The sequence below is a fragment of the Scomber scombrus genome, chromosome 22 (genome assembly GCF_963691925.1).
Source record: "Scomber scombrus chromosome 22, fScoSco1.1, whole genome shotgun sequence".
Classification (NCBI taxonomy): Eukaryota; Metazoa; Chordata; class Actinopteri; order Scombriformes; family Scombridae; genus Scomber; species Scomber scombrus.
The window spans coordinates 10,698,615-10,725,861 of record NC_084991.1 but is presented as its reverse complement, the minus strand read 5'-3'; the positions used below and the strand labels follow the sequence as shown (position 1 = coordinate 10,725,861).

Genomic DNA, 27,247 nt, shown 5'->3' with positions numbered 1-27,247 from the left:
ATGGAGCAGGGATGGATGGACTGATGGATGGATACACAGCTAGTTGGAAGAAGTGGCCATCGCCGCATTCGAATTGATTTAATATTGTAAGAGGAAAGACCTTGAGATCAGAAAAGTACCACATATTTTTTTCCGCAGATGGCAAACAGACAATGGAGCTTTCCTAATTGTGACATTACAATCCAGAACACAGTGAGCTATCAGAGGGGGATTGATTAGAGGAGTGGAAAGGTGGACGACTTTGTGAAAAGGTCATTGCACACTCTACCTGGAGTTTTTAATATTTCCAACCATCTGCCTCCACTGTGAATGTGGAATAAAGTGAAGAAAGAAAGAAAGAAAAAGTAGAACTCCTGCATGATTACAGACTTTCTGGACAGACTTTCTGATATTTTCCCCAACGCATTAGTGAAATAAGATGGTAATTTCCTGGGGCCTGGGTGTATCCAGGCAGAAAATGATAAAAGGAAATAAAGATAGAATGGAACTGGGAAGGGGATGGGGGTTTGAGAAGTGGTGGGGGGGGGGTCTCTTCCTCTCTGCTCTTCCAGCAGGGGGGCTGACGTGGAGGTTAATTGAGGGGTTAACAGGGGGTGGTGTTGGCTGAAGGTCAGACTGCTGTTCCAGCCAGCAGGAGGTCCTTGCTCCCTGATGACCTCACTAAGTGTTGTTGGCCATGTTTCCATGTTAGTGCTAATGCTGCTGCCAGGTGAGCATCCCCTCTCATAGAAGAAGGACCAGAGGATGAGGACTGTGCAACACAGAGCTGTGAAGGGGCAGGGGGGAGAGGTTACAGATGTGAAACTCACACTTTGTTCCTGCCGCCCTATCCACTGAAGAAACAAGGAGAAATTAAAGACTGACTGAAACAGAGAAGTCTCATTTGATTCATCTGCAAATTAGCAATTATGAAAGATTTCTGAAACGCAAAAATCTGCCACTGGTTGTTGTAATAATAATGAATGTTGAATAATGTCTACTGAGTGACGAGTTTAAAAAAATAACTGCATCATCAACACAAAACCCACACTATGTAAAATGAGTGCAAAAAAACATTAATACTTTAATATATTTTTTATTTTATTTTAGAAAATGTTCTCTTTGAGATTGCAGATAATGTATAAAACTAATAAAATGAGCTATGGACTCCAACTTGAGAGAGGATGCATCAAGACGAGAATGAAAAGAATCAAGTGTAAGGTACAGAACTGGGAAAAAAACAGTATAATATAGAAGGAAAACTACTGTAGCTACATGTATACAATTTTTCTTGTAGATAAATTCTTCACATTATCTATATAGTGTTTTCTTGACACTCTTTAGCCTGTAACAAACTTGTGGCTTGAGTTAATCATAAACATGAAAATGAGGTTTACTTTCTGCACATTATCTGCTGCAGAGGTGCCTATCCAACTTCCTTATACACAATAACAGCGCGCCATTAAGACGAGCTGCACATGACAGCACATTATCTTTCTTGGCGTTAGGAAGGGACATTTTATGTTACCATTTAGCAAGTAGTGCTAATGAGGGCCAGTATTAAGTATCATCACTTAAACAACATCAAAGCGGATCTGAAAATGACTCCACTGGTGATTCACCACAAACTCATCTCGAGATACACAGAATTAAGGGAACTGGGGAAAAAAGGAGAAGAAAACTGCCTTTACCCTGCATTAGTTTACCATTTCAACATGACAGTTCATGATTCCCTTTTTTGTATTGTGAGTCACTGGGCTTGATACCCGAAAGCCGCTTATATGGCAACCAGGGTCACCATTTTTTAATTCCTTATCACACCCCTCATGAACAGAGTGCAGTTCAACAAGTCATACTTACACAGTATGTATGTAAAATAGCATCACAGAAAAGGCTTGTACCATATGCAGCCGACAAAGCCTAATCATTGATGGCTGACATTAGAGGACTCTCATAGAAATAAAGACATACGACTGTACAAACTATATATCTTAACACTGCAGAAAACTAACACTTTGTATTCAAATGTATGCACTGTATTTCCAGTCAACCCAAGGCTTCAAATACTGCCAGATCAGGAGTTGCGAGATGAGATTCTTTGGTCAAAAAGTTTTCATACACATTCCAGCACTTAGTAAGATTTAGTAAACAAATATGAGCTTATCAGCAATTTTGTGCAGTTTTTTTCTGTAATTATATGCCTCTTACAATCCCAAAAATGCTAAAAACATTTAAGAAAAAAATAATTTTGTTCCTAAAACAGTTTCAGAAAGTAGCTAATGTTCTGATGTCCTGATTCTCCTTTTAATATTTCACTAGTTTCAACTGTTCTACAGTGCTACAGTAGGTATGTGTGAATGGAAATCTGAGTTGCAAAAACTACAGTATGCAACAAAGAATGTATGAACTGTCACATAAACCTTTTACAGTGTTGTACGGTACTAAGATTGTTACCTCAGTTTTTGAGCATAAAAAAAAAAACTAAAACAAGTACTGAAAACTAAAACAGAGTAAATGTGATAATTTTGTTCATCATTTTTGTTAGTGTATGCAACATATCAGTCATCAAAATGAAAAAAGAGGCAAGATAAGATACAATTAGACAGCATTCCTGATGTAACAATAAAATCTTTAAGACAGTCTGCGATAGTACTTCTTTTTACGCAAAGGATAGAATACTTAACAACAGAAAACTATACACTGAATATTTAATTGACATGTTCATATTGCGAGTTTATCTGGAGTTACTTCTAGCCCCTGCTGAGCTGGTTTTGATGGAGAAGCCCAGTGTCAAAATACATCTTTCAAAGCATGCTTTCCTCAACCACACCACACTACTTCACACACACTCAACTGTCATGACACATTTAAAAAAAGACATTACAAACACATGTGCTGACCATCACACATACACATACAGACACACACAGACACGCACACTGTGGTTCCCTCTGTCTGGTGCTGAATTCAAAATGACAGCAGCAGCAGTTTCTTTCTAGTTTTCCGTCCAGGGTCCAGTTATCCCCTGCAGAGAAACCCCGGTCCATGCCAGCACCGGCCTTCCTATGTGGGGAAGCAGATGCCGCAGCACTCCATACAGATTTCCAGACAATCTGATGACTCGCAGCAGGCATCCATGATGCCGCAGTCCATATCACAGGGGCAGTTGCAGTCGTCGCCCATGTCCTCGGTGCAGCAACAGCAGCAGCAAGCCTCTGATGTGCACGTGCCGCACGAGGCCTGCGCCACCACCATGTTGCAAAGTGTCAGGAACTCGCAGAACAGGCAGGCCAAGATGCAGTGGACGCAGCAGTCTGGTTCCACGTCAAAACCAATCAGGGTGAAAAGTGAAATAAATATATGATTTTTTAAAAAGCATTCAATCATGTAAAAAGTCTAAATGTATTGAATTTGATTTTCACAAAAAGAATTAGTGTCTATTAATAAAAGCAGAGCAAGCGAGTGAGGGAGGATTTGCATGCTTGGCAGACTGGTGGAACAGAAGAGGTATGTGGCAAAGGGGTGAGGGCCAACTAAGCAGGGGGGCTGAAGGAAATAAGAGAAATTCAGAGAAATGAATTCCTCTCCTGCAGTTTTGATTAACGGACTGTTAAATAATTGTGGCATTATCATGCAAACTGCTAGGTTGATCACACAAAGATGATTACCAAAGTCCAAGAGTCTCTCCCTGGCAAATAGGTGGATTAATGCCGTCAATGCTCACACCACTGATTAACATTTAACCTCCTCACACATCCTCTTTATATGGCTGGTGGCAAGTTTCAGCTTGTTGTTTCACAGCAATGAAGAGCTTCCCTTTAAATTACAAATGTGCCCATTAACCATCACAAATGTGTTTCTGAATGGCTGAATTAGTTACAGGTCACATTAAAATGCTACTGTGTTGGTTTGAATAGTTAATGTAAAAAAATGTTTAAAAACATTCTTACTCAGAAATATGGATTAGTATGTATTAAGTACAAGATGCAAAAAACAGAGTTTAAATCCCCAAATTAATTTGATTAAAATTTGAATGGTAATGTATCATCAATATCAAGGAGTTATACAGTAATCTAATCTAATAAAAAAATATATACAATTTTCTATAGTTGTCTATCATTTTTTAGAGCTCAATTTTTCCAATTAGTAAAGCTTTATTTACAAAGTGTAATTGGAATAAAATTCTTGAGTGGTCAGTATATGGTTAGATATAGACTGGTAACGGTTTAGCTCACAGATACACAAATAAGATCATTTATCTTCTCATTAATCAAGCTGCTTCACACCAGAACTTCTGTAGTTGTATCTAAGTCACTAAATCCTACTATCATTCAGTAAGTGCGCCTGGCAAACACTCCTTGCAGCTGTCTGCCTTTTGAACCAAGGCCAGCGCAGCACCACTGCTTTGGAGTGTTAAAAAGACATGATGTGGATGGATGCAGAAAAATAGCATTACAAACAGGGTGCATTTGCATAACTTTCATCAGCCCATCTTGAGCTGTCAGAAGGGGCTGTTACTGATTGGGTTAGAGGGAAAGGGAAAGGGAAAGGAGGAGAGTGTGGAGGACGGCATGGGAAGGCAAGCTGAGGACCGCTGGATGCTCATGTTTGATTAATCAAAGTAGAGGGGAATTTTTTTTTTCCTATTTTTTCGGTGCTCAGGGCTGCAGAGCTGACCAGAAGCACTAGCCGACTGTGATACAAACAAGATAGAGAAGGGAACATGAAACGAACCAGTGTGTGTGCACGTGTGTGTCTGTAAGGGTGCCTGAAGTTTGAATGCATCTTATTATCCTTATCTGAGGCAATAACACTGGCAGTGATGGGAGATGCATAAGAATAAATCCTTCACTATTGAACATCTGGCTTGGACACGCACTAAATTGCTGTTGGGTAGATAGTGGACTGTGGATTTGTTTCATGCTGGCATAACAAGGTTCATACCACATTCTATACTGGTGTGCACTGTACTGCCGTGCCATCTGAGTGCTACAAAATGCCAAAGAGAGCAATAAACACTGCCCGGCCACAGCTCTATACACAAAACCTCAAAGTTCAGCCTAACAAACTTTGAAGGACCCAGAGGGTATAGCCATGCCAGTGTTCAGAATGTAACAGTATACTGTGAATACGATAAAAACACAGTACATAAGCATTAAGCAGCGGCTGGCCATCTCAGCTATTCACTTGGATGTATAATTCAACACCAGCGATTAGTCTAGATCTTAGAGAAGCCAGCAAAGAGGAGGGGAAAGAGAGGAAGGGGGGGGGTCTTTTACTGTACACAAGAGAGCTGGACGCAAGGCACATCTCCATGAAAACAGAGAGAGACAGACAGACAGATGGGCAAGACAGAGACAGAGTGAAACCAACCAACAGACAGACAGAACAGCGCACACTGACACCGCTCCTGTTTAATGTCAGAGAGTAGCGATGAAGCCCAGAATTTGCAGGGCCAAAAACAGCGTCCGGCGCCTCTGAGGAAATAGTTTGAGACATCTGGAAAGCTAACATCAAAAAAAAAGGGAGCGGCATGACACAAAACAAGCTGGATGGGCCTCAGAGCAGCAAGCTGTGCAAAACATTCAAACTCACAAAGAGGGAGAGAGAGGGCAAGATAGCTAGTCAGGCTAAGATAAAAAGAGAGAGATTGATCAGACAAAGCCTTGGTGGCCATGGGAATGCACAGAAGGCACACATGGGTAAAGAGGGCAGAGGATATGGGATGGATGGTGGAGGTCCACAACATGCACTTTAAAGCAGGCCTGTTTATAATGCATGACTGAGGGAAAAGTCAAAGCTAGAGGACTGGAGCTAACACAACACACATGTACCAACACATTTTTAGCTTGGGCAAAGATGAAGAAACTGCGCTGGCGGCCTTGGCCCTAAATCTCTAAATGAGACTAAAGCAGCTTGAAGACCTCAACTGATTACACACAATTACGCAAAACACAAGCTGGCTGACAAGAGTTGAGACTACCCACCCTGCTTAACAAAAGCGGCGTGGTAAATAACTCCTTCAGAAGCCGCTGCGTTATCACAGATTGGCTACGGTGCCGACGGCATGTGCCAAGAAACACAGGGAGCAACACAATCCCCAGAGCTAGCTCCTGCTAGCTTACGCCTTTTATTTCCTGTGTTCAGGGGGCTGTTTAGGAGGCTAATTTCACAGGCAAACAGATTATGTTAATCCGTGTAAACATTCAAACACAACAGCTTGGCTTTTTCCAGGGGGAAATAAATAGTTGAGAGCGAGCATATTGATTCTGAGAGCTCATGTCTGCAAATAAGCAACACAAAAGCCATAATGAGAGACTTGTTGAGCTGCTGTTGTTTTCTTTTTTTCCCTTACACCCTCTCTCTTCTGTTCTTTACCAATTAAGACGTTGAAAACATGACGTGTCTGGAATATCTCTGGTGGATGCATCCCACCTTTATCTACAAGGTGTTGTGGATGTGTGTGTATGTGTGTGTATGTGTGTGCCTACTTGTTTTGTTTGCCTGCAACTCGATATGATGCATATTTCAAGTAAAGCACCATCAAATAAAGATCTGACTGCTTACTTTTCTCCTTCATTTAAAATTATATCTCAACCTGACCGTTATAAATCTTTCAGTAACACATAATATCACATCTTATTTTTCATCCTCATCCTGGAGTACAAGCACACGTAAAAAGACGAAACGGCGAAGGCCTTGGGTTTTGACAAGTAAGTAGGCATCGCCCCTGTACTTTAAAGAAACATGGCTCACTCCTCACATTGCACGTGCTGCAGATGGAGACGGAACACATGCATGTCCACAAACACAGTAGTTGGAGGGGGGGGGGGGGGGGGAGTGTGCGATAGGGCCCTGTTAATGAGTGCCAGGGTGGTGCTGACGGGATGTAGGGAGAGCCAGAAAAGGCCCGGAGAGGTGTGAGGGGCCATGAGGGGCCCGGAGAAGGCTGGTCACGACTTTTAATAGGCACCCTGTGCTCTCAGGCCTCGTTAGACGGTCACACCTATCTCCCCAATGGAAAGGGACCAGTCAACCGCCTTCATTACTGGACTCACCTCGGCCTTGCACCTGACAAAGTGATGACTTCCCTGCATGGCAAACGGACTCTCTGAGTTGTTGTTAAAGAAAATAAAAGCCACAGGAGTGGGATTAGATGTCATTTGCCTGACGGGGGTGATAAATACGAGAGGTCATGCACTCCCCATCATTAAAAGGTGAGAAAAGGTAAGAATTTATTATCAATATCTTATAAGAAAAGGTATAATTTCAAGAAAGCCTCCCCAGAGTAGCCGCCTCAATATAGAACTCATGTTAATGGTGATGGTTTGACAGCGGTCTCATTTTACTGTGTGACAGGGTTGAACAGGTTTTTTTGCCTCTTGATACCAATCAAGTCACAATCCAGGTTAAACCTCGTACAACATGATATATGTCTGCTTTATTCTTTTTGTTTGAGAAAAAGTGCTTGATAGAAATAGATAGATAATCTAATAATGGAAATAGCACATACTCTGATAAATTACATAACAAGCTAATTCAATTAATGTGTTTTAATGGAGTTTTTCTCACAGCTGCAATATGTGGAGCACGACTGGTTACAAATACCTGGATCCTGCTTTATATACACAGTAGAAATCACTTCAAAAAGGTCTTGACCTGCCCCGATTCTAATCCTGTATATCAGCTCGAGACGGATGAATGATGAATGGAGTTATGATCAACAGAAGGTGGGATGCAGAAAAAGCGAGGCTTGTTGTGTTAGAAAAGTTAGTACGACGGCTGATGTGTGGATGTGTATGTGTGGGTAGGTTTGCAGTCTACTTGCTGTCATTACTGCCTGGTGTGTGTACAGAATACTCACCCTCTGGTAAAGGAGGTTTCTGCGACCCGGTGGAACTGCCTTTACTGCGTCGGCTGCTGTCACTGTTGACTGACAAGCTGGACCTCAACTTCTTCTGCATCCTTTGCGACACGGGCATAGATGTCTGCTTCCTGGGCTGCTCTACCGTCGCCGCTGCCCTTGGGTCAGGCCCTGACCCACCCATGGCACCCTTGCTGATGTTGGCACCACAGGAGCATGTGCACGTGGCCCTGGCCCCGCCGATGCCAGGGTGGATTCCGTTGCCGTTACTCAGCGCAGGCGTGCCAGTGCTGTTGTGGCCGATGCCATTTTGGTCCTTGGCGGTGTCTCCCTCGTCAGGCTCCGAGGGCACTGGCTTAGACTCAGACTGAGGTTGAGCTGGAAGGAAAGGATATGATTTTCACTCCTGTTTATTAAAGAGTTGGGTGTGTAGATTCAGTGCAGTTGCTTAAAATCAGTTCTTAGGGGCACTTTTAAGTGATTCAATTTCCAATGAGTATTTCATCTTTCTTTCAGTTTTCTTAGCTGAAATACCTGCATGAAAAAGGTTCTTATTAAAAAAACAAAACAAAAAAAAAGATTTAATTTTTAACTCAATTCCAAATCCAGTGAGACAGTACATTGAATGTAACCAATCAAAGTTGTTGTTTGTTTATTCATACATAAATATTTGATGTGAATGTTGAGGACAGAACACTCCCAAACACTACAATAGAAAAACATTCAAAGAAATCACTGATGTACTTTGATGTACTTTGATAGTTTACTTATGTTTATAGTTTTTATTTCATGGCCGACAAAAAGTTGCAATTTATTTTACCCTCAGATGTAAACCCTTGATAACCCTGTAACTTTAATTAGGTTGAAGGGAACTTTGTCTGCACTCTCTACACTTTGCACTTCATACATTTTATTCACGTATAAAGTTGCTGTAGCTTCTGATGTTCAGGTCTTACAAAACCGAACACAGTGATGGAGACACACCAATCTCAGCTAAATCATTCTCAGCAAATCTTTCCACTACCTCCTAACATGATATTGATCATATAGCAAACAACCCGGAATGACAGAAAGAAGCAGAAAGATATATCGGAACCTCATATGTGACAGGATCACAAAAGCCACTGCTGTAGGCAGAAAGTCATTTGTGGGAGCAGTACCCAGGTGAGTTAAGACAGTGTGAGAGAGCGCGAGATGAATGGAGAAAAAAGGGAAAGAGAGTCTGTGATACTGTGCATATACAAAATAGCTGCTGTCTGCAACAGTAATGATCTCCTTTCCTCTGAAAGCTCAGAGATGGCCTCAACTAGTCTTTCTGAGTATATGTGTGACAGCCACAGAAAGTCAGGAGACAGCGACCTGTCTGATAAGAAAGAAGGCAAAGGATGTGAGTGAGCAAAGGAGGTGGCATTTTACTGAGAGGAACACTTGCACATTCAGCTCTACTGGGAGTTACTCCTACATTACCTTCCCTCCACATCAGAGCCACTGTGCATGTGCACGCGCCAGAAGTGCACGCTTAACTTGAGATTTTGTGAATTATTCATCTCTTTTTAAGTCTGTCTGTGTGAACCATACTTATTCTTTTTTTTCTCTATTCTATCTTTCTATACTCTATTCTTTCTTTATATACATTGAACATGTGGTATCTGCACCACCAGACTCTGAATTAGGCCTCATTTAACATCTGCACAAAACAACATGAAGACAACCTTTGCAGCTGTCCAGAATTCAACAGATTTTCCAAAGTGCATGCAAACATAGAACTTAATATGATGCTAGTAATTTCTTTCCATCTCTATTTTCTTTCTGTCAGCTCACCAACAAGCGCAATTACAGTTAACAAGAGAGGGAGAGAGTGTGGGAATCAGGCCTCGTGCTTTTTAACAACACATCACCCTGGGAGAGGCCGGACGTGAATGTGGATGTAAAACAAAGCAATTAAATACACACACTGGGTTTTGCCTTCTCCTCATTCAGGCTTCTGCATGCTGCTTCGATAAACAAATATAGACTTTAGGGATCAGGATTCCATGCAATTTGAATTAGACAACTGGGTAGCACACGATAGAATTTATTATGCAGTGATTTAAGACCAGGTTGATGGGTTTTCCTTCTCCAAAAGACAAAAGCCTTACAGCTTGCCCATGACAATGTGAGGAGAGACTAAAGCTTGCCAACAATGAGATCCGAAGGAGGCTACATCTGTTGTTGTTCCACAGTTTTACCCCTGACAGCTGCAACTTGCTACGTCTCATGCTCCTTTTTTTAACTATGCAGTGTTTTTTTTCATCAGTTTTTCTTTAAAGCCTGGCAAGCCGTTATCATAAAGACAGCTGCCACAGAATAGTGGGGTTTTCTACAAATCAACACTATGGTCCTTACTTGGGTGACAAAGGAGGATTTTCATCTTACCAAGAAAATGTTTTGATCTGTGAAATCTGTGAAACTATCACATTGTAGTGATCTGGATCTCTCTTCTGTGTCTCTTCAGAGTGCACAGGCCAACCGTGCTTTTTTTTCGTTTTTCTTTCTGTAACTCCCTCACTCTTAATTAAAAATCACAAACCAGATTGCAAAAGTTAGCTCATGAATGGGCAGTATTTCAAGCACCATACTAGCAACAAGTTTGACTTATTCTGTCATATTTGTCCTTTTTCCACCTCATGAAAAATGTTGGACAACCGTTGGAAATTGAAGTTTTTAGTCAAACGATTTACAAGCAATGAAATCAGACAGCCTTTTCTTCTGATCACACGGTTGTTTCTTTTCATATCATTTGATTCCTTTGATGTGGCTGCATATTTTCATGTCTAAACATAATAAGCACAGGCTGACAATATGGGGCTGACAGGTGAAATCTTCCTCTACAGCTAATGATTAACTTGTCCAAACTTACCACACACACACACGCACACGCACACGCACACGCACACACACACACACACACACACACACACACACACACACACACACGCACACACGCACGCACACACGCACGCACACACACACGCACACACACACACACACACACACACACACACACACACACACACACACACACACAAGCAACGCACACTGCAAATCAGGCACATCTAACACTCCATAGAAATAAAGATTATCATGTGTCTTGAGTATTTTTAAGTTAATACAAAACAGCAAACACATCTGTTACCCGTAGCATATTGCGTAATATAACGCAGTCATTTTGTCAGGATAGAGAACTAGTCACATGGGCTTATACACACACACACACACACACGAACACACACGAACACACACGAACACACACGAACACACACGAACACAGACATTCATGCACAAAAAGGCCAAAGTGGACCGGGAGGCATAATTACCTTTCCTTCTGAGGAAGTCAAGCTTTCAATTTACCAAAATATAAATAGTTATTAAGAAACCACCACGTAAAACCCAGAGTACATGAGCGGCAACTCAGGTTTCTGACACGCTGCAAAGCTATAAAAAGCGGTTTGAGTCTGTGGAGCGGCGCGTTTCAGCGGCAGGTTCCTGGATAGTCTTTACACAGTCGCAGTCTTTATTTTTATCCTGATGAACACGGTGACTGAGACGAATGGACGCGATGGAGTAATATTCATAATCATTGATCACGTTAATGATGATACTGTCAAAGATGGCAATGACGGACTTGTACAGTCACCATGAGACAAATGAAGACATAATGAGAGAAAGCAGAAGTACAGTAAGTCCAGTTGGAATTGTGCTATGCTGCCAAACTTTCACTCTACATGCAGTACAAAGAAGAAAGAAAAAAGTTGTGAATATCTCCCAAAAAATAATTGATTTGATTGTTGAGTGTACGCTGTAAAACTGTGTAAAAGATAGATACAGGAAATAGCCTGTATTTGTCATTTGTTTTTACTTTACACAAGTGTATACAACTTTACAACCTTTTATGATGGGCCTACACAAGACTAGACTTCATAATAATAAGATAATATACGATATTGGGGTAATGACATTTTTTAACATAAAGTTTGATTCCTCATCTGAGGATTCAACTGATTATGCAAATATAAGCTGCGTCTGATAATAAATCCTGACAGAGCAACACAGACACGCTGCTACTGCCTTGTTCCTAGAACACAGCAGGAAACACAACTTGCATCAAAATTTCATATGAACAACTCACAGCAAGTTTTTAAAAAAAAATCATACAAGTTGTGCTGTTGCCACAAGCCTGTGAGATGGGTAGGTGTCCTGAGATAACCGAATGCACACAGCCTGACAGGTTGCATTAAAACAGCATGTTTTGAAGGAAGAGCTGGACACAGTTACACAGACACACACACGCATATACACACACACTTCAAATTGGACTTGTAACCGCCCTATTTCTAGCACATCAACAACTGTTGAGAGTGTACATTTGTAGTTGAATAAAACATGGTATTCCCCTACACACGCTGTCACACACATCACAAGGGAAACTAGGGGGTGAGTGGTTCTTGACTGTCTAAGCAGCATCCCAATTTGGTCCCAGCTACTAGTAGCTGACAGCCTCAAATATCTGGGGAGCATTTTTAAAAGGCCAGTGTTTGATGGATTCATGAAGAACACACAAATATAATTGCCATTTGTCACTGAGTCTTCAGTGGCTGCGCCACACAGGGACCGAGCACCGAAGTGCCTGGAGAGCGCTGGAGCTGCGCCAGAGCTGTGCGGGGGATCGCTCTGTATGTAAAACTGAGTATACACCTCCGTTTTTGTCACAGAAAATAGGTCCTAGAGGAGGGAGCTGGAAATTGCACCCAAAAGACTGTAGAAAGAAGAGGAGGAGTATATATATGTTACAAGCCTACTGGAACACACATACACACACACACACACACACACACATATAGACAGAGGCAGGCAGACCTACCAGGAAGGTATATGCATGTATGCATGTCAACTGAAACAAAGCTGTATAAACAAGAATTCTAAAATAGTCAAGAACATGAAAGTCTAACACAGAGGTCAAACAGGGCAGTATGAAGATTCTCATTTGCACACCGCTACGCCAGAGAGTCGCAGGTAAGGCTGGGAGCAGATTGAACAACCACAAGCTCTGTGTTTTTCTAAAGCTCAGTCCTTTTTAATATTAATGCCCCTGAGACAGAGAGGAAGAGGGAGAAGAGAGACGAAAAGGTGTTTGCGTAGGCTTATTAGAATGCCCATCATAGAGAGCATACAGTTATTCAAATGTCACATCATGTCAGCCAAATAAACACCACAATCCAGATCTTGTATTCATCTCCTAATAGCCATTATTACACAAGGTGAGTTAACACTGAATGGGATATGAGAATGGAGGAGGCACCTTCATTTTTGTTATAACTCCTAAAATCAGCAACGGGCCGGATACACAGCACCAGCTAGCTCTGAAATGCTAATTCTACTAACACGGTCAGTGTTTTGTTTATCTTTTGGTGCCATGTATTAGAAAAACATGTATATTTTCTGCTCGGCTGCCCATGTACCTGCATGATTGAAATGCTAATTTGTAAATGTGCAATGACCTAGCCAGACTCCTCTTTACCACCACCACCACCCCCCCTCTTCTTCCTCCTCCTCCTCCTCTCTACCAAAACAGCCTGAGGTATCATCTCTCCTCCTAACAAACAGCAGCGTGTGGAACAGCCCCTGCCTTTCAATCCAAGGGATATATTTTCTCATTAGAAATTATACATCTTCCCTGTCCATATTTATAGACGCAAAACCAGGGGAATTATACTGCAGAGAGAGTGAGAGGGACAGAGAGGGAGGAAAATAGTACAATGAATGTTATTACAAAGGGCTCTGATTGAAATTTTCCTTGGGCGTATCAAAGCCTCGTTTACCGTTTGACCTTCCAAACTCCGGGACAAGGACTTTCTTTATTGTCTAGAAGGACGCCTTGGACGGATCATCATTCAAATGTTCCATCACAACAAAAAAAACCAGAGCTGTGATTAGTATCTATATGATATCAGCAGCGTCAATTAAGGAAAAAAATTGGTGATGTCAAATGGTAACCAAGAATGAGCATTTGATTAGAAAATTAGTAGTGTAAAGACGTGGGCGCTATACCAAATCTGAGCGTTTACACAGAGTGGATGGCAACCTAACAGAAATGTCACTTGTTTCAACAGATATGAAAAAAAAAAAGTGACTCTGGACATCACACGGCTGTCGTGGCCCTGTCAGCGAATACACACACATAATGTTTTGTGTTTATCCAAGATAAAATGATGATGATGACCGCTGAGGATAGCTAAATTACCTGCTCTGATATTGGATCCTCATCAAGCAAAAGTGACATGCTCTGTATGTGTATGTGGGGGTGTTATGGTACCCCTGCAACGGAACTCTATTAGCTGTCTTCACCTGTCAGGTCTGATCATATTGCATAGCATCTCATTTAAGCAGAAAAAAAAAAAAATCACATTTTTTTTGTCTGGTTTTCAATCCCTTCTCCCGTCTCCCATCCCTGGATTTTTTTTTGCCAATATGTGAGGGACAGTCTTCAGTGGCGACATACTTTTTTTCACCGTCTTGTAATTCTATGTGACAGTCACTCAAATTTGGCTCCTCCAACCTGCTGAAGGGGAAGTGACACTTGAAGACAGCGTTTAATATTATCCCCCTCCCTCCTTTCCCTACTGCCGCCGCCTCCACCCAACAAAGGGAGAAGCGGGGCGTCAGGGATTTACTAATTTCAAATTTTGCTGCTGATTGAGTGGAAAAAATAACCCCCTCGGACCTTGTTCTGCTTAATTACATTTTACAGTAGCAAAGGCAACTTGAAAGACAAGAGCTTGATTTGATGACATGAACCTCTCAGCGTACTCGGTGCATGGAGCTGGTTAAGGTGTGTGTATGTGTGTGTTGGGAAGGGAAGGTTGGTGGGTGAGGGAAAGAGGGGGGGGGGGGGTCATCAATTATCCTTTGATTTCAAAATGGAACATTTTCCCAAATTAATATGTCTGACTGCTATCTAAATCATTGAAACTCCCAATGAGATGCCATTTTCTCTTACATGAATCATGTTGAAGGGAAGTCATTCACCCCCTCCGCCTTACCCCACACCCCCAAGCTCCGGCCACTGAAGTGTCTGGTCTCTCCACTGTTGTGTGGAATTTGGCACGGTGCTAATTTGAGTGCTACTAATGTAGCAGAACGCAAGACATCAAGGAGCGTTCAAAGCCTAACAACCTGGCTGCTGTGAGAGACACTAAATGGTGCCTTATTCTCTTCCTCTCCTCATTTCCGCGAATTTGTATGAGCGTGTTTCTGCATTGAGCTTTGTCAAAACGCCTTTCATTCTCTCTCATCTGTCTCTTACTATCCAAGAGGGGAGAAAGAGTGTAGTATAAAGACAGCCGAATGTGCGACTGCAGTATCTTTAAAAAGCTGCACATCTTGCACGGATTTAGGCTTTATACGGCTAGCTACCGCAATTTCTAGAAAGATCAATTATGACGTGACTCAGAGCAGGCCTGAGGGAGCTGCCAGGCTCCACACTCCAAAAACGTGCTCCACCCTCTCCTCACTGACGACTCAAAACAAAAACGGAGCAACAGAGCAGGAGCGAACGGGAGGGGAAAGAAGGGGAGGGGAAGGAGGGGAGGGGGTATTTTCAGTTTCAGTTACATCGATGACTCAAATATTCCACCGCCTTCAAAATCTCCTCGCTGAAGTAGAAGTTCCACAGGAAACTCACTTGTTTGAAATTCAACGGCAGGCGCGCAGACATGCACATGCGCACAGCCGTACTTGTACACACAGACATACACACAAAAGGCATACACGGGCACATGCAAAAAAAAAAAGGCAGACACAGAGACAACCACACACACCAAATAAATACAGTGTGCAATCTGCAGCAGATCCACTTTGTGTGTTACACTGAAGCAGCCACTCCTGGAGTCAGAGATGAGGATCTACCAGCATAGCGCTACCACTCCCTGAAAGCCAAAATACAGCTGAGGTCTGTCTGTGGGTCAGAGAGGGGATAGGCAGTCTATCAAAATACCCCGACACCTAGTTCCTTTATTTGCTCAGTATCAATCTCAGCATTAACCCTCTGCTAATGGGACAGCTGTGGGTCAGCGCCTCGCATCTTCGGGATGCCAATCAAGGCCTTAAGCTGAGAGATCAGCCTTTGGGACAGAGGTGCTCGTCTGCCTCTGAGTGGCTTTTTAAACACGGAGACGCCTGTATCGATTTTAGCTCTGGCTTGAAAGAGAGGAGGGGGGGTGGTGGCAATGGGAGTGGGAGTGGGAGAGGATCGCACTAGCCTGGGCCTGTGTCGGCTGTGGCTGTCTGGATGGGAGCCATCCCCTGGTCCCCGGTCACCCTCCACTGATCAGGGGCCCTGACAGAATGACCTAGCAGAGAGGCACTGAACCTGCAAACATGAAGGGGGCAAGGAGCTGGAAGCTCGAGGGGGTCGGGGCTGGCGGGGGCAACATCAGCAGAGATCTCAGTAATAGAAAAGGGTTTTAACCTTAATGTTGGAGCCAAAACCCTGTTAGAGGCCAAGTAATCCCCCCTGCGCTGCTCTCATTTGAACTGACTGATTTTTTTTTTTTTGCGCTCCCTCTCTCTGTGAGTGGCTTTTGAAAGGCACCAACACTGTCTTGTGTGGCTTTGGTTAGGGAGGCAGTAAACATGAGCTGAGCCAAACCTTGGCTAAACAGACAAGGAAAATATCATAGAAAAGAAAGAGGAGACTACAGTTATTCCATCAGTCTATACTGTATAATGTGTACATAAAATGCATCATAAATGACTAAAATGCAAAAGTACATATATGTACTTTTATGCAAAGTACAAGTACCTCAAATTTTGCTTGAGTCTTTCCATTGTACATTACATTATACTTCTACTCCACATTCAAATATTGTGCTTTTTACTTCACTACATTTATTTGAGAGAGTGACACATTTTACGTTAAAGACATCTATCTGGTTATAATCTATAGTATGATGCCCTGTAATAGGAAGTGTTTACAATCAGTCCCACTTCCGCCAACAGGAATATCAAACTGCTGCATCCATGGTAACAGTCTAAACAAACCAATAATAGAATATGTATCAATAGCAAACACTGTGAAAGTGTCCATGTCTGGTAACAAACACATTTCCTTCAACATGTCAATGCATTTCACTGATGAGACTTTTGTACTTTTCTATACTTTCACTTCAGTAAAAGATCTGAATACTTCTTCCATCACTACAGAAATGTGCTGTACAAGAGGCATTAATAGACACAAAGGTCAATTGGTGTTAAAACAACTTGGAAAGAGAACTCTGTGAATGGTCATATTATCTGCAATAATCATAAAAAAATACTCTCTTCCTCCACAATCAAAACCCATATATGTTGCCTTGTATCTCAGATAACCACTCAGACGACTGCAGTTCATGAATTGAGGTATGCATATCTAATCATTTGGCTCAAGTATTTTGAATATCTTCAAAAAAAAAAAAAAAAGAATTTAACAGTGAATAGGCTCGGGCACTTCGGGTAAAATATGCTAATTAACACACTTGAAATTTCCCATATGAAATCTATCTGCACCAAGACAATGAGAAAATAATTACAACAGAGGTAGAATTACAATGGCCATTTTAATCAACCCCTACACTAGCATTTCACCCTATTTATACAGTTTTTGATTCCATGACCCACTGGTAAGTAATCACTTGAAAATTACGGTTCAGTTTATAATAGGCCTATGCTTTAGACACATTATGTCTGCATAGACAGGGCTCTGAGGATTACAATAAAGATATGAATCTTGCATAACAACAATCGTCACGCAGTTCCTATGGCTGAAAAAAATATTCTGGGGGATAAAAAAAAATGGCATGAGGTTAAAAAGTCTGAAACTACTTAAGTAACTTTGGAATATACATGAGGCAAAGTGACAGTTGGAGAATGTTGATTCAGTAAAAACATTTCAGCGTTGATGATTAAAATGATGATGAAGAAGCACTTGCCCTTTGTTTCAACTGAGTGACACTCATAGAAACGTTTCCATTTCAATCATAACACTTCATGGTTTTCAATGTAAATCTTAATTGTTCTACTGTCAAGAAAACTGTTTTTGCACAACAGGTACAGCAGATATGTGTCACTCTTCCATTAAACAATCCATTTTAGGGTCACAAATTCACTTCCAAAAGGTCAATTTTACGCACAGGTAGTAACCTTGAAGGTTGGCCACTGAAGAATCCAATCAGAGATTCACACAAAGGCCAGACTAATGTCTTTCTTTAAAAAGAAGAGTCATGTTATTTGACCTTGCTTCTTTCAGAATTTGCCAGAGATAAAAAAAAAATAGAAGAAAAAAAAACTGAACTGTTCTTCAGCAGCTAGTAAGGTCATCTTTATCAACCACAGAAGCATTTAAAAAAAAGAGTATTTGACAATCCAGTGAATAATGTGACGATTAAACTCCTAAAACTGGTGCTGGGTGGTAGCAATTTATTTCGAGGCAAGGGCTGGAGAGCCACAGCCCTGTTTGCAGGAGATATCAGCTGCTTGAAAACCCAGAACAGTCTCTTGAGGAATGTCTGTCTCCCCCACAAGATTCTCCCTCCTCCCCCAGGATGGCGGAGCCACAGAGGAACCGTTCACTGACGACAGCCTTACAGGCAGGGCTAAATTGTACTTTTTTTTTGTCTAGCAAGCCACAACGGCTGACAATCCCAGCAACATCCACACTTTAACTTTGTGTATTTTTAAAACCTCAGGATGATCATTTCAGCCATTTCAGATTTTTTTTAGGTCACACTTCAAAATTGTCTGATGATTCATTTTTGCAGTTTTGTGGAAAGATTCAGTCACTCTATTACAGTGTTTACAGCACTCTCAAGCAATTGTGTGTTGTGCTCCATTAAAAAAAAAAAGAAGTTCTCAATTATTATGGAACAGCTGCCATATTTACTTTCCTGTTTTAGGAGAACCCAAGTGCTTAAAAAGACAACTTGTCAAAACAACGCTATCATGGCTGTAATAGGATATGTGTTGTTATTACAACGTTACAATAGGCTTCCTCTTGTTGTGAAAAGTCACCGTCCACACACAGTACACAGGCTTTAAATCGGACAGTGGGGGGGCAAAAACAGCATGGGCCAGGATGTAGCCAGGCAGATGATTTCTTATTGATTTCCTGTTTCTGCAGTGAAGAGGGCTCTCAATTACCCCTGCCGGCAAGCAACCTGATTGGTCACCTCAACAAACAAATCCACAGTGAGACTGCGAGGGTCCATGACACAAATAGGTTAACTTGAGCCGCCCTGAATGTAAAGACACTGATTTAACCACAAACAGACACGGGTCCAATAAACTTTCACAAAGATTATCATTGCACAAATTTTGGGGTTTTGCCTTTATTTGACAAAACTATTTTATGTTCTTGTAACTCTCACAAAAGAGAAGTAGCATGTGTTCCTACCTCCTAAAATTCCCTCACCAGACATTCCGCGTGTGTGTGTGTGTGTGTGTGTGTGAGAGAGAGATGTGTGTGCATGTAGGGGGTGGGGTGGGGGGGGTGACATCAATTACAACGCAAAACTGTTGTCACAGGGGCTTATCTGCTGAGATGAAAGAAAAGCATGCCTCCCTCCAGAAGTGCAATACTCCACACACCTGCCAAGCTAGAAAGACCTCTTGACAGAAAATCTCTTTTCTTTTTTTTTTTTCTTTTGCAACCGAATCTCTTTCCCTTGCTGCTTCGGTAAACAAGCCACTGGCAAGTCATTAAGCTTAATAAAAATAAAAAATAAAAAATAAAAAAAGGCAGGAAAAGGCGCCCTGGAAAAGTTAACAACCTAGAAACAAAAGAACTGTTGTGTCAGATGCAAACACAATCCTTATTATAGCTAGGCACTTACATGGATGGAAGCAATTAGCTGCTATTAGCCTTTGCTGACACATCTCACTCTTCTTAGGAACAATACAACACACACACACACACACACACACACAAAGCTTTTCGATAGTTTCCTTTTGTGACCTACAGTCTATTGCTCAGTATCAAGTCATTTTGCTGAACAAGAGTTCATCTAGACTTAATTAGACCAGCTAACAACTGAAGCAGTTCAATGCCAAATGATTGTTTTGTAAAACCTCCCCGTGTCATTACATTTGCATAATACAATGATTATTGCAGAGTTAAAACATATGTTTCCAAAGTTTTCCCGAATTAAAGATGCAGGAAAAAACTAAAACGAATGTTGTTGGTACGGTAGATTACTGGTAGTAAAAATACACCTCTGCAACATTGTCTCAGCCTGTGACTAAAAAGCTGCATGACACCGACACTGTTCAACAGAAAAAATGCCTCCAGCAGCTGGCACAATTCTTCTCCAATAGGTAAATGTTTGGCGCAGGGTGAAAACATTGTGGCTATTTTGCAATCAGTGCGTTAAGACAGCCAATGCCAGAACCACAAACAGGATTTCCCCACTTCTAAAACACTGGGCTGAAGGTTGGAAGGAGAAGCAGAAGTGGAGAAACCCGCCAAGTCTTGGTCATTATGGCAGAATGAGAGAGCATGCATGTTACCACTCACTTGCCAAGAGACCTCGGTGCTATCTTGATATTATTTTAATTGGAAACACTGAAGCTAATATTTTAGTTGGCTGATTGACCCTGCCTCATGCATGCACATGACAGTTGGAGCATGTTAAGAAAAAAAGAAGGATGAAATTATTTCAAAGTTAAATAAAACATTGCTAAACACCTACTGCCGTTAAGCTCAACCATCTTACTATGCAAGCAAAATATGTTAATCATTTTCACTCAGTCCAATTAAACGGCTCATTGTTGTTTATCATTAAAAATAACTCTGAGATATCCTGCTGTCCACCCACAGCTTTCCCAGGTCGTTAAAACTTACTTCTTACAGGCTCGCAATAATTAGACTTCTCCTTGGTCACGTGACTTTGTCCTTCAGTGGCTGGTTTCCTGGGAGACGGTGTTCTTCCTGATGATTCACTGTCACAAGCATCTAGGGTCACAAGCATTAAATGTTACACATGGCTGAAGAAGAAAAACCTGTTGCTCTCAAAGTTAAGAAACAAAAATATTATGCTGCAGAGTGACTAACAGAGAAGGCTTCGGTTGTTTAATTTAATGTTATCCTATTACCAGCTTAACTGTTCCAAATTAATGTGTACAGCTATTCCTGCAAAAACAGATGTAAACTTTTACGGCAGGTCAGCCACAGTGGACAAAATATCATGGACAGCTGGGCGAGCCAGAAGGTGAAGAGGCTGCTCTGCCTATTTTTGCCAGAAAAAACACAGGCTGCTGGCAAATGGTTGCACAACATGGTGGGGCGGTTCAGGTAAAGGCTTTGCCAGAGCTCTGGATCTCATTTTCTCTCCCTCTGCTCCTGGGTTTGCTCTACCTGCCAAGCGTCTTTTTCACTGCCATAAAGGCAGCATTCATCTAAATTGGAAAAAGTATGTAGGCACAAATTCTAACCCTGATAGCTGTGCAAAAACAGAGAGACAGTTTCACTCATCTTTCTAAGCCGTGTTCTTTGGCTTCTTGACTTCAGGACTTGCTGACGCTTTGCTCATTGCACACTGCTGCTTTGTTCAGTAAATAAACCTTCCACAATGACTTTATTCACTGGTTTGGTGCCAGATGCCTGCTCATTGCCCAAAGTTTTTCTCAAAGCCTGCAAGTTTTTTGGTAACATACAGTGTCTTGAGCCACTTTTGCTGTGATCCTTTAAGATAAAAAAAAAAGAAAAAAAAAGAATGAAGAATGATTCAGCAAAATCTAACAACCATGTTTACCAAAACTGGACGTATTGATAAGTTTGTACCAATGCTCCTTCTGTTTGTAAGCAATGATGGATGGGCAAGTGGAATAGATGGGCAAAGGCCAGGAGCCCTAGATAGATATAGCACATATCTCAGCTTGGAGCTGATGTATGGTAGCAGCAGTTACGTTAGCAGCAGTGCTGTGTGATGCATCGCAGTATTTTGTGATCACAGTTAGAAATAAATTGGTCTATTCTCAGTACATCTACAGTCCCCAGAGAGGGGAAATCCAGTCTTAACTGCAAGCGCCTTTGAAGGTCCAGCGAAAATCCATTCGCAATCCAGCAGCCCCAGTGATTGCTTACTTTGTCCTACTTTGCTATTTTTTGACAGTGCCATAATGATGCTTGGTATAAATAGGATGGTTAACGGTTCATTGCTTGTTTGAAGAAAAATGAAAAGGGGGTGTGGGGGTAAGCTTATTTTACATGTGATAATCTTAGGGGCAACTAGAAAGTTAATTAAAAACTATAATTGGCTGTGGTTGCTGTTAATAGTCAGGGCGTTTCTTCAGACTTTATTGAGGGGAAAAAGCAAAAACATTATCAAGGCTTAACACTGGAGCACAGATACTGATGTATACTCAAAGTCACATGAACATAATTTAAGAAGACAAGGCTGATATTGTCCCATGCAGACTGATAAGTGCTGATATGCACCAGTAATCTGTGAACGCATTCATTGACTCACTTTCTATATTTGCTTTTTAGACTGTTTTCTGTCACATTAGACAGTACTTGCAACATGAGTTCTTGAGTGAATATGTCACAGATATTTATAGCACAGCTCCAGAGCACTGGCAGCAAGGAGAAAAGAGAAAAACACTCCATAAACATTCACAAGAAAGAACTCAATGTGCACGTGAGCTAGGCTATGCATTAATATAGCAGGGACTTTTTTACTTATCACTGTCCATTAAAGCAGGCACATCTTTGGGTTGTGGACAGATGAGGACTACTATGATGCTAGGTATGAATCAGTGCAGCGCTTGGGAATATTGACACTTTCTTTGAAGAGTTTTCTGTCACTATCTTATCATGATTGGGAAAATAAACAAATAAAGACACCATGCTGGCCCATATGAAGCCCCAGACCCCACTTTGATCACCTGAATTTTTTGACTTCTACCTCCCCTGCTATTGATTTCTGGCCTCTCCTGTGTGCCCTCACCTTGTTGTGTGGCTGACAACAGGGGACGTGTCTCTTGCTGAGGGCCCTTTCCTCGCCCTGCCGGCCCATCCGCAGGAAGCACAGTCTCCTTGGACATCAGACAGTCGTCTTTGTGGGACACACACACGGCAGAAGAAGCAGTTCCTCCCTTTCCTCAGCCCTCAGCGCTGTGAAAACCAACGTCTCATCATCATCATCACCATCATCAGCACAGGCTCGCAAACACAAAAGCAACACATTACAGGTCATTACTCAACTAGAGAGTGAGTGAGAGAGAGGGAGAGAGAGAGAGAGTCGTCTGCTTATTCACACCGAGAAAGTGACGTCGAGCTGCAGTAAAAAAAATGTGGAAATTTCCCACTTCTCTCGCTTTTGACAGAAACTTGCTGAAAGAGTCCATACGCAGCCCATTTGCTCACACACTCACTTTTCTTTATCGAAAAACGACGGAGGCTTCTTAAGTGTTGTTTATAGTTAAAACGGACATATTGTTTGGAGAGCATAACTTACCTTTCAAACATGTCAACTCCCTTGCTTCAAATCTGACTTATTCCCATCCTTCCTTCCTCCCACTCTTTCCCGAGAAGTTAGGAAGAAGAAAAAAAAAGAAGAAACTGGGTGAGAGTGTAAGTTAGCGTCCCAAAAACTTTTTCCTTAAGTTTCGTTGTCAGTGTGTTCAGGCGTTTCTTTGTAGCTACAGATGTTGTTGACGCACCAAAAAAAAAAAAAAAGTCAATAATCGTCCTCGCGACGCTTTCGACGTTTAGAGGCGGTAACTCGTGCAGGATAGTTCAGTCTGAAACCTTTTCATCATATCCGGATTCCTGCAGCACAGTCAGTCTTCCTCACCCCTTGCCTCTCTTGGCGGCAGAGAAAGTGAGCAGAGCCCTCCCCGAAAAACAAACTTAAACTTAAGTTAAAAAAAATAAATAGGCTAAGTAAAAAATGAAGATAGGGTGGATTAGGATAATGTGGGACACTTTTTGCAATTCTGACTTGTTCACCATATTTACATATGAATCCAATACATTAGGCCTATATTAACACATCATTATGAAATCCCTGAGAACTTTTAGATATTGTACTCAAAAGGAAAATGACCCTTATATTAATATCCCATGTGTCAAATCATTTCAGAATTAGTAGATTTTGTAATCCTCCATTGTAAAATACTTTCTTGTTCCTCCACTTTAAAACACTTTTACAGGGTAAGACATACGAGTGACATCAAATGAAGTCATCAATGGTGATAATTCAGAGTGTCATTCAGTGAAGGGTTATGGCTGATTTACAAGTTCCTACATGTTAAATAACTGTGTCCCTGTGTCATCTTTAACAGCTGTTCTATCACATTGTTACTTCATAACTTTTCCTGATTTTATGAGGGTTGATTATGAACATGATTTTGAATTGAGATGTTGGAGAAAAATCACACATCACTTCTGTTTGTGGTCTCAGAGACTTAAAGTGTAAAACATGGTTAAAAAAAGTTGATTTTCTCACGCTCTACATCTGTGATTGGTGTTCTTGTAAATCAATGATCAGTTAAGTCTGTTTGGATTTCTGCTATTGGAGTTTGATAATAGTTTGTTCAAAAAAGGTTTAAGGTAGTTAGTTAGGCCTCTAGTTACCCCAACTATAAGTGCATCACTCTGTAGGATAACATATAATGCAGAATGTATTTATGGCAACCAAAAAAAGAAACACAGTACATTTGTATATTCATAGCCCATATGACATATTTTTTCATGTTTAAACAAAACATCAGTCAATCTCTACTTCACCACACACAGAACAGTGCTTCATTGCAATCTTCAATATCTGGAGTGTGGTTGGTTTGATCCCTGTCAACCTTCATCCTCATCTCCATGGAGAATGTGAACAAACTTGTGACGTCAGCTGGAAAGTTCACCAAGATTAGTGAAAAGTTTGCTGCAAACTATAAATATGCATCATGATTTCAATCTCAACATCCAACATCACCTTTAAATTTTCTCCATTTCATTTAATATATAATTCACTTTAAATAAATGGGAAGGTAGCCCCATGCTGAGTCCTCTGTGTAGTCAGTAGGGTATTGTTAGTGCAGTCAGTGTCTTGCTGATTGCCATCATAGCCATTGAACCCTATTGGTAACAGTATAAGTGAGATTTAAGCCTTGGTAACATGAGAGTGTGGAGGTGATTGATGTGAAATATGCCCTCCCTCATTGACTGGCTGAACTCCATTTTCTGCTCCTAATGCAGAAATCACTCCGGGTCCCCAGCATAATGATTTACGATGAATCTGTGTCAATGTTGAACTCGGCAAACCCCACGTAATCCATCTTGCAGATACACCTACCTACCCCGCCCCGCCTTGCCTGCTCTCACCCACCCGTCCCTTGCCTTCGCGATGGGAAGGTAAGGAATGCAGCTCTCTCTCTCCGTCTATAAGTGTTGAATCCATTACAGGGCTGATGTGTAATCACAGAGGACCTCTGTGCCCCCTCAGACTGTAATTACCTGGATACAGATACTCCCTCACTCCATCCCCTAGAGCTGCTCAAAGCCAAGAACTCCGTTAACCAGCATGCAGTGCTTTCAGCCTGCCTATCTGGGTGGCCATGTGGAGATACAGTATATTTGAGAGATGTCGCCTGTAAGAAAAAAATCATGGATAAAATTGCATTTAAGTAATGGGATTTTGACCTTGCAGTGTGTAATGGCCACGGTTCACCTCGGAGATTGAATCATGCACAGAGCAAATCAAAGCCTGCACTTTGAAAAACTGACTGCGCGGGCCCCCCTCCTCAACAGACACGTACTCACACACATATGGAAATCTTTTGAGGACTGTACATGCAACATGACTGCACCGTGAAATCAACCCCCGTTGTCTCTCTTTGTCTCTCTTACATGGTGACACCGCTGTTGCTGCTGACAAACATTATCTTGTGTGTGATCATGTGCATAGTGTCATCCCCCACTCCCCCCTCCTTCAAAATAAGTCAAAGTGGAGCCGGCTGTGTAGACACAGTAGGCTGTCACACTGTGTCAAGCGTCGGTGTCAGTGTTGCATCTGTTGCAGTCACATCTCAAAAGACACAAGGAAACGTCTCTCTGTTGACTTCATCTGTTTGTTTGGCAGGCTGCCTGATTGCTGGAGTGTGTAGTGGCGAAGAGAAGAGAAGCGCCGGCTCAGTCGGTGCACACACTGCCGACAAGTTTAATCCTCCTTTGCCTGGGAAAGAGGGAATCTGGCCCCCAAACAAACACGCATCTTTGTTTCTTGCTTTCTGGCACACACACAAACACATAACCATCCCAAAAACACTCACACTGCAAACATCCATGACCTCCTTCCCAAACATCGAAGTAGTCCAAGCATCATAAGTGTTTGCTGCTTGTCTTGAACACATTTTATAAACAGAATAACACATATGCATTTGCTTTAAAGCAACAGTTTGACATTTTGGGAAATACTCTTTTAGAGAGTACAATAAAAACATTGATACCAACTTCATGTTTCTATGGTAAATATGTCACTGGAACCGGCTGGTTAGCTGAAACTCAAAAGAGGAGAAAAAAGCTAGCTTGGGTCTGTCCAGTGGTAACAAAATATGTTTACTTTCACCTGTAAAGTTCACAAATTAAATGTTATAATCTGTGTTTAATCTGTAAAAAACAAAAGTATAAAAATGACAATGTGCCATTCATACAATCAGTATTTTAGACCAACACACTGAGAATGTCTGAGTAGTCCAAGTGTTTCTCTTGCTGGTACACCTGTATCATTAATTGAAGGGTCTACCCCTCTCATCATGAGTTTCTTGCTAACCACATTTGTTTTCGAATAAAAACTTTTGCAGAAACTGAGCTGAAAGGAGAAAAATGGCTGGAGGACAGAACATCTGTAATTATACCTAATGAGCTTCTTTCTTAGCAGACTGCGTTTCTAATAGAAATGCAAAATTTGGCCCATGTTGCCCCTTGTGTCGATTTTAATGACCAGGCGAAAGAGCTGAAGTGTCGCTTTGAACAGCAAGAACCAGCACCTGTACCTGATCAAATCTTCAAAGATTTTTTTACACACAACTCCACACAGAATGAGTAGAACTTAATAAGTAAGGCTTTTTGAAGCTGGCCATCACACCAGCTGAACCCTGATGCCCTCACATGATTAATAGCATTATGGTAAGTCCTCTTTTTTCAAGTAAAGGATTGTTTGAGGCTGTCTGATCAAAACATTAAACCTTTTATTGGTCCAACTGTCAAAGGAGACAGACTTTATGCTTGGCAGTGTGAATCATTCTGTCTGAATGGAGAATGGACATGAATAGAGCAGGAATTGATGGACTCATTAAAGGAAAATCTCTCTATGATCAGAATACAGCCTGTTACTGCTC

General features: G+C 41.6%; 2 protein-coding genes across 2 annotated transcripts in view; one reads left to right on the top strand and one right to left on the bottom strand.

Annotated features, from left to right (window-relative positions):
• The window catches only part of LOC134004672 (dnaJ homolog subfamily B member 9-like), a 435,649-nt gene that overhangs the window by 213,411 nt on the left and 194,991 nt on the right, over nt 1-27,247 (top strand). The window lies entirely within an intron of this gene.
• On the bottom strand, nt 1,060-23,635 carry mdfic (MyoD family inhibitor domain containing). Its single transcript, XM_062443908.1, has 5 exons — nt 23,371-23,635; nt 22,861-23,027; nt 20,754-20,864; nt 7,844-8,221; nt 1,060-3,293 (listed from the first exon to the last, which is right to left on the bottom strand). The coding sequence occupies exons 2-5, from the start codon at nt 22,955-22,957 to the stop codon at nt 3,043-3,045; spliced, it is 837 nt and encodes a 278-aa protein (XP_062299892.1). The 5' UTR covers nt 22,958-23,027; nt 23,371-23,635; the 3' UTR covers nt 1,060-3,042.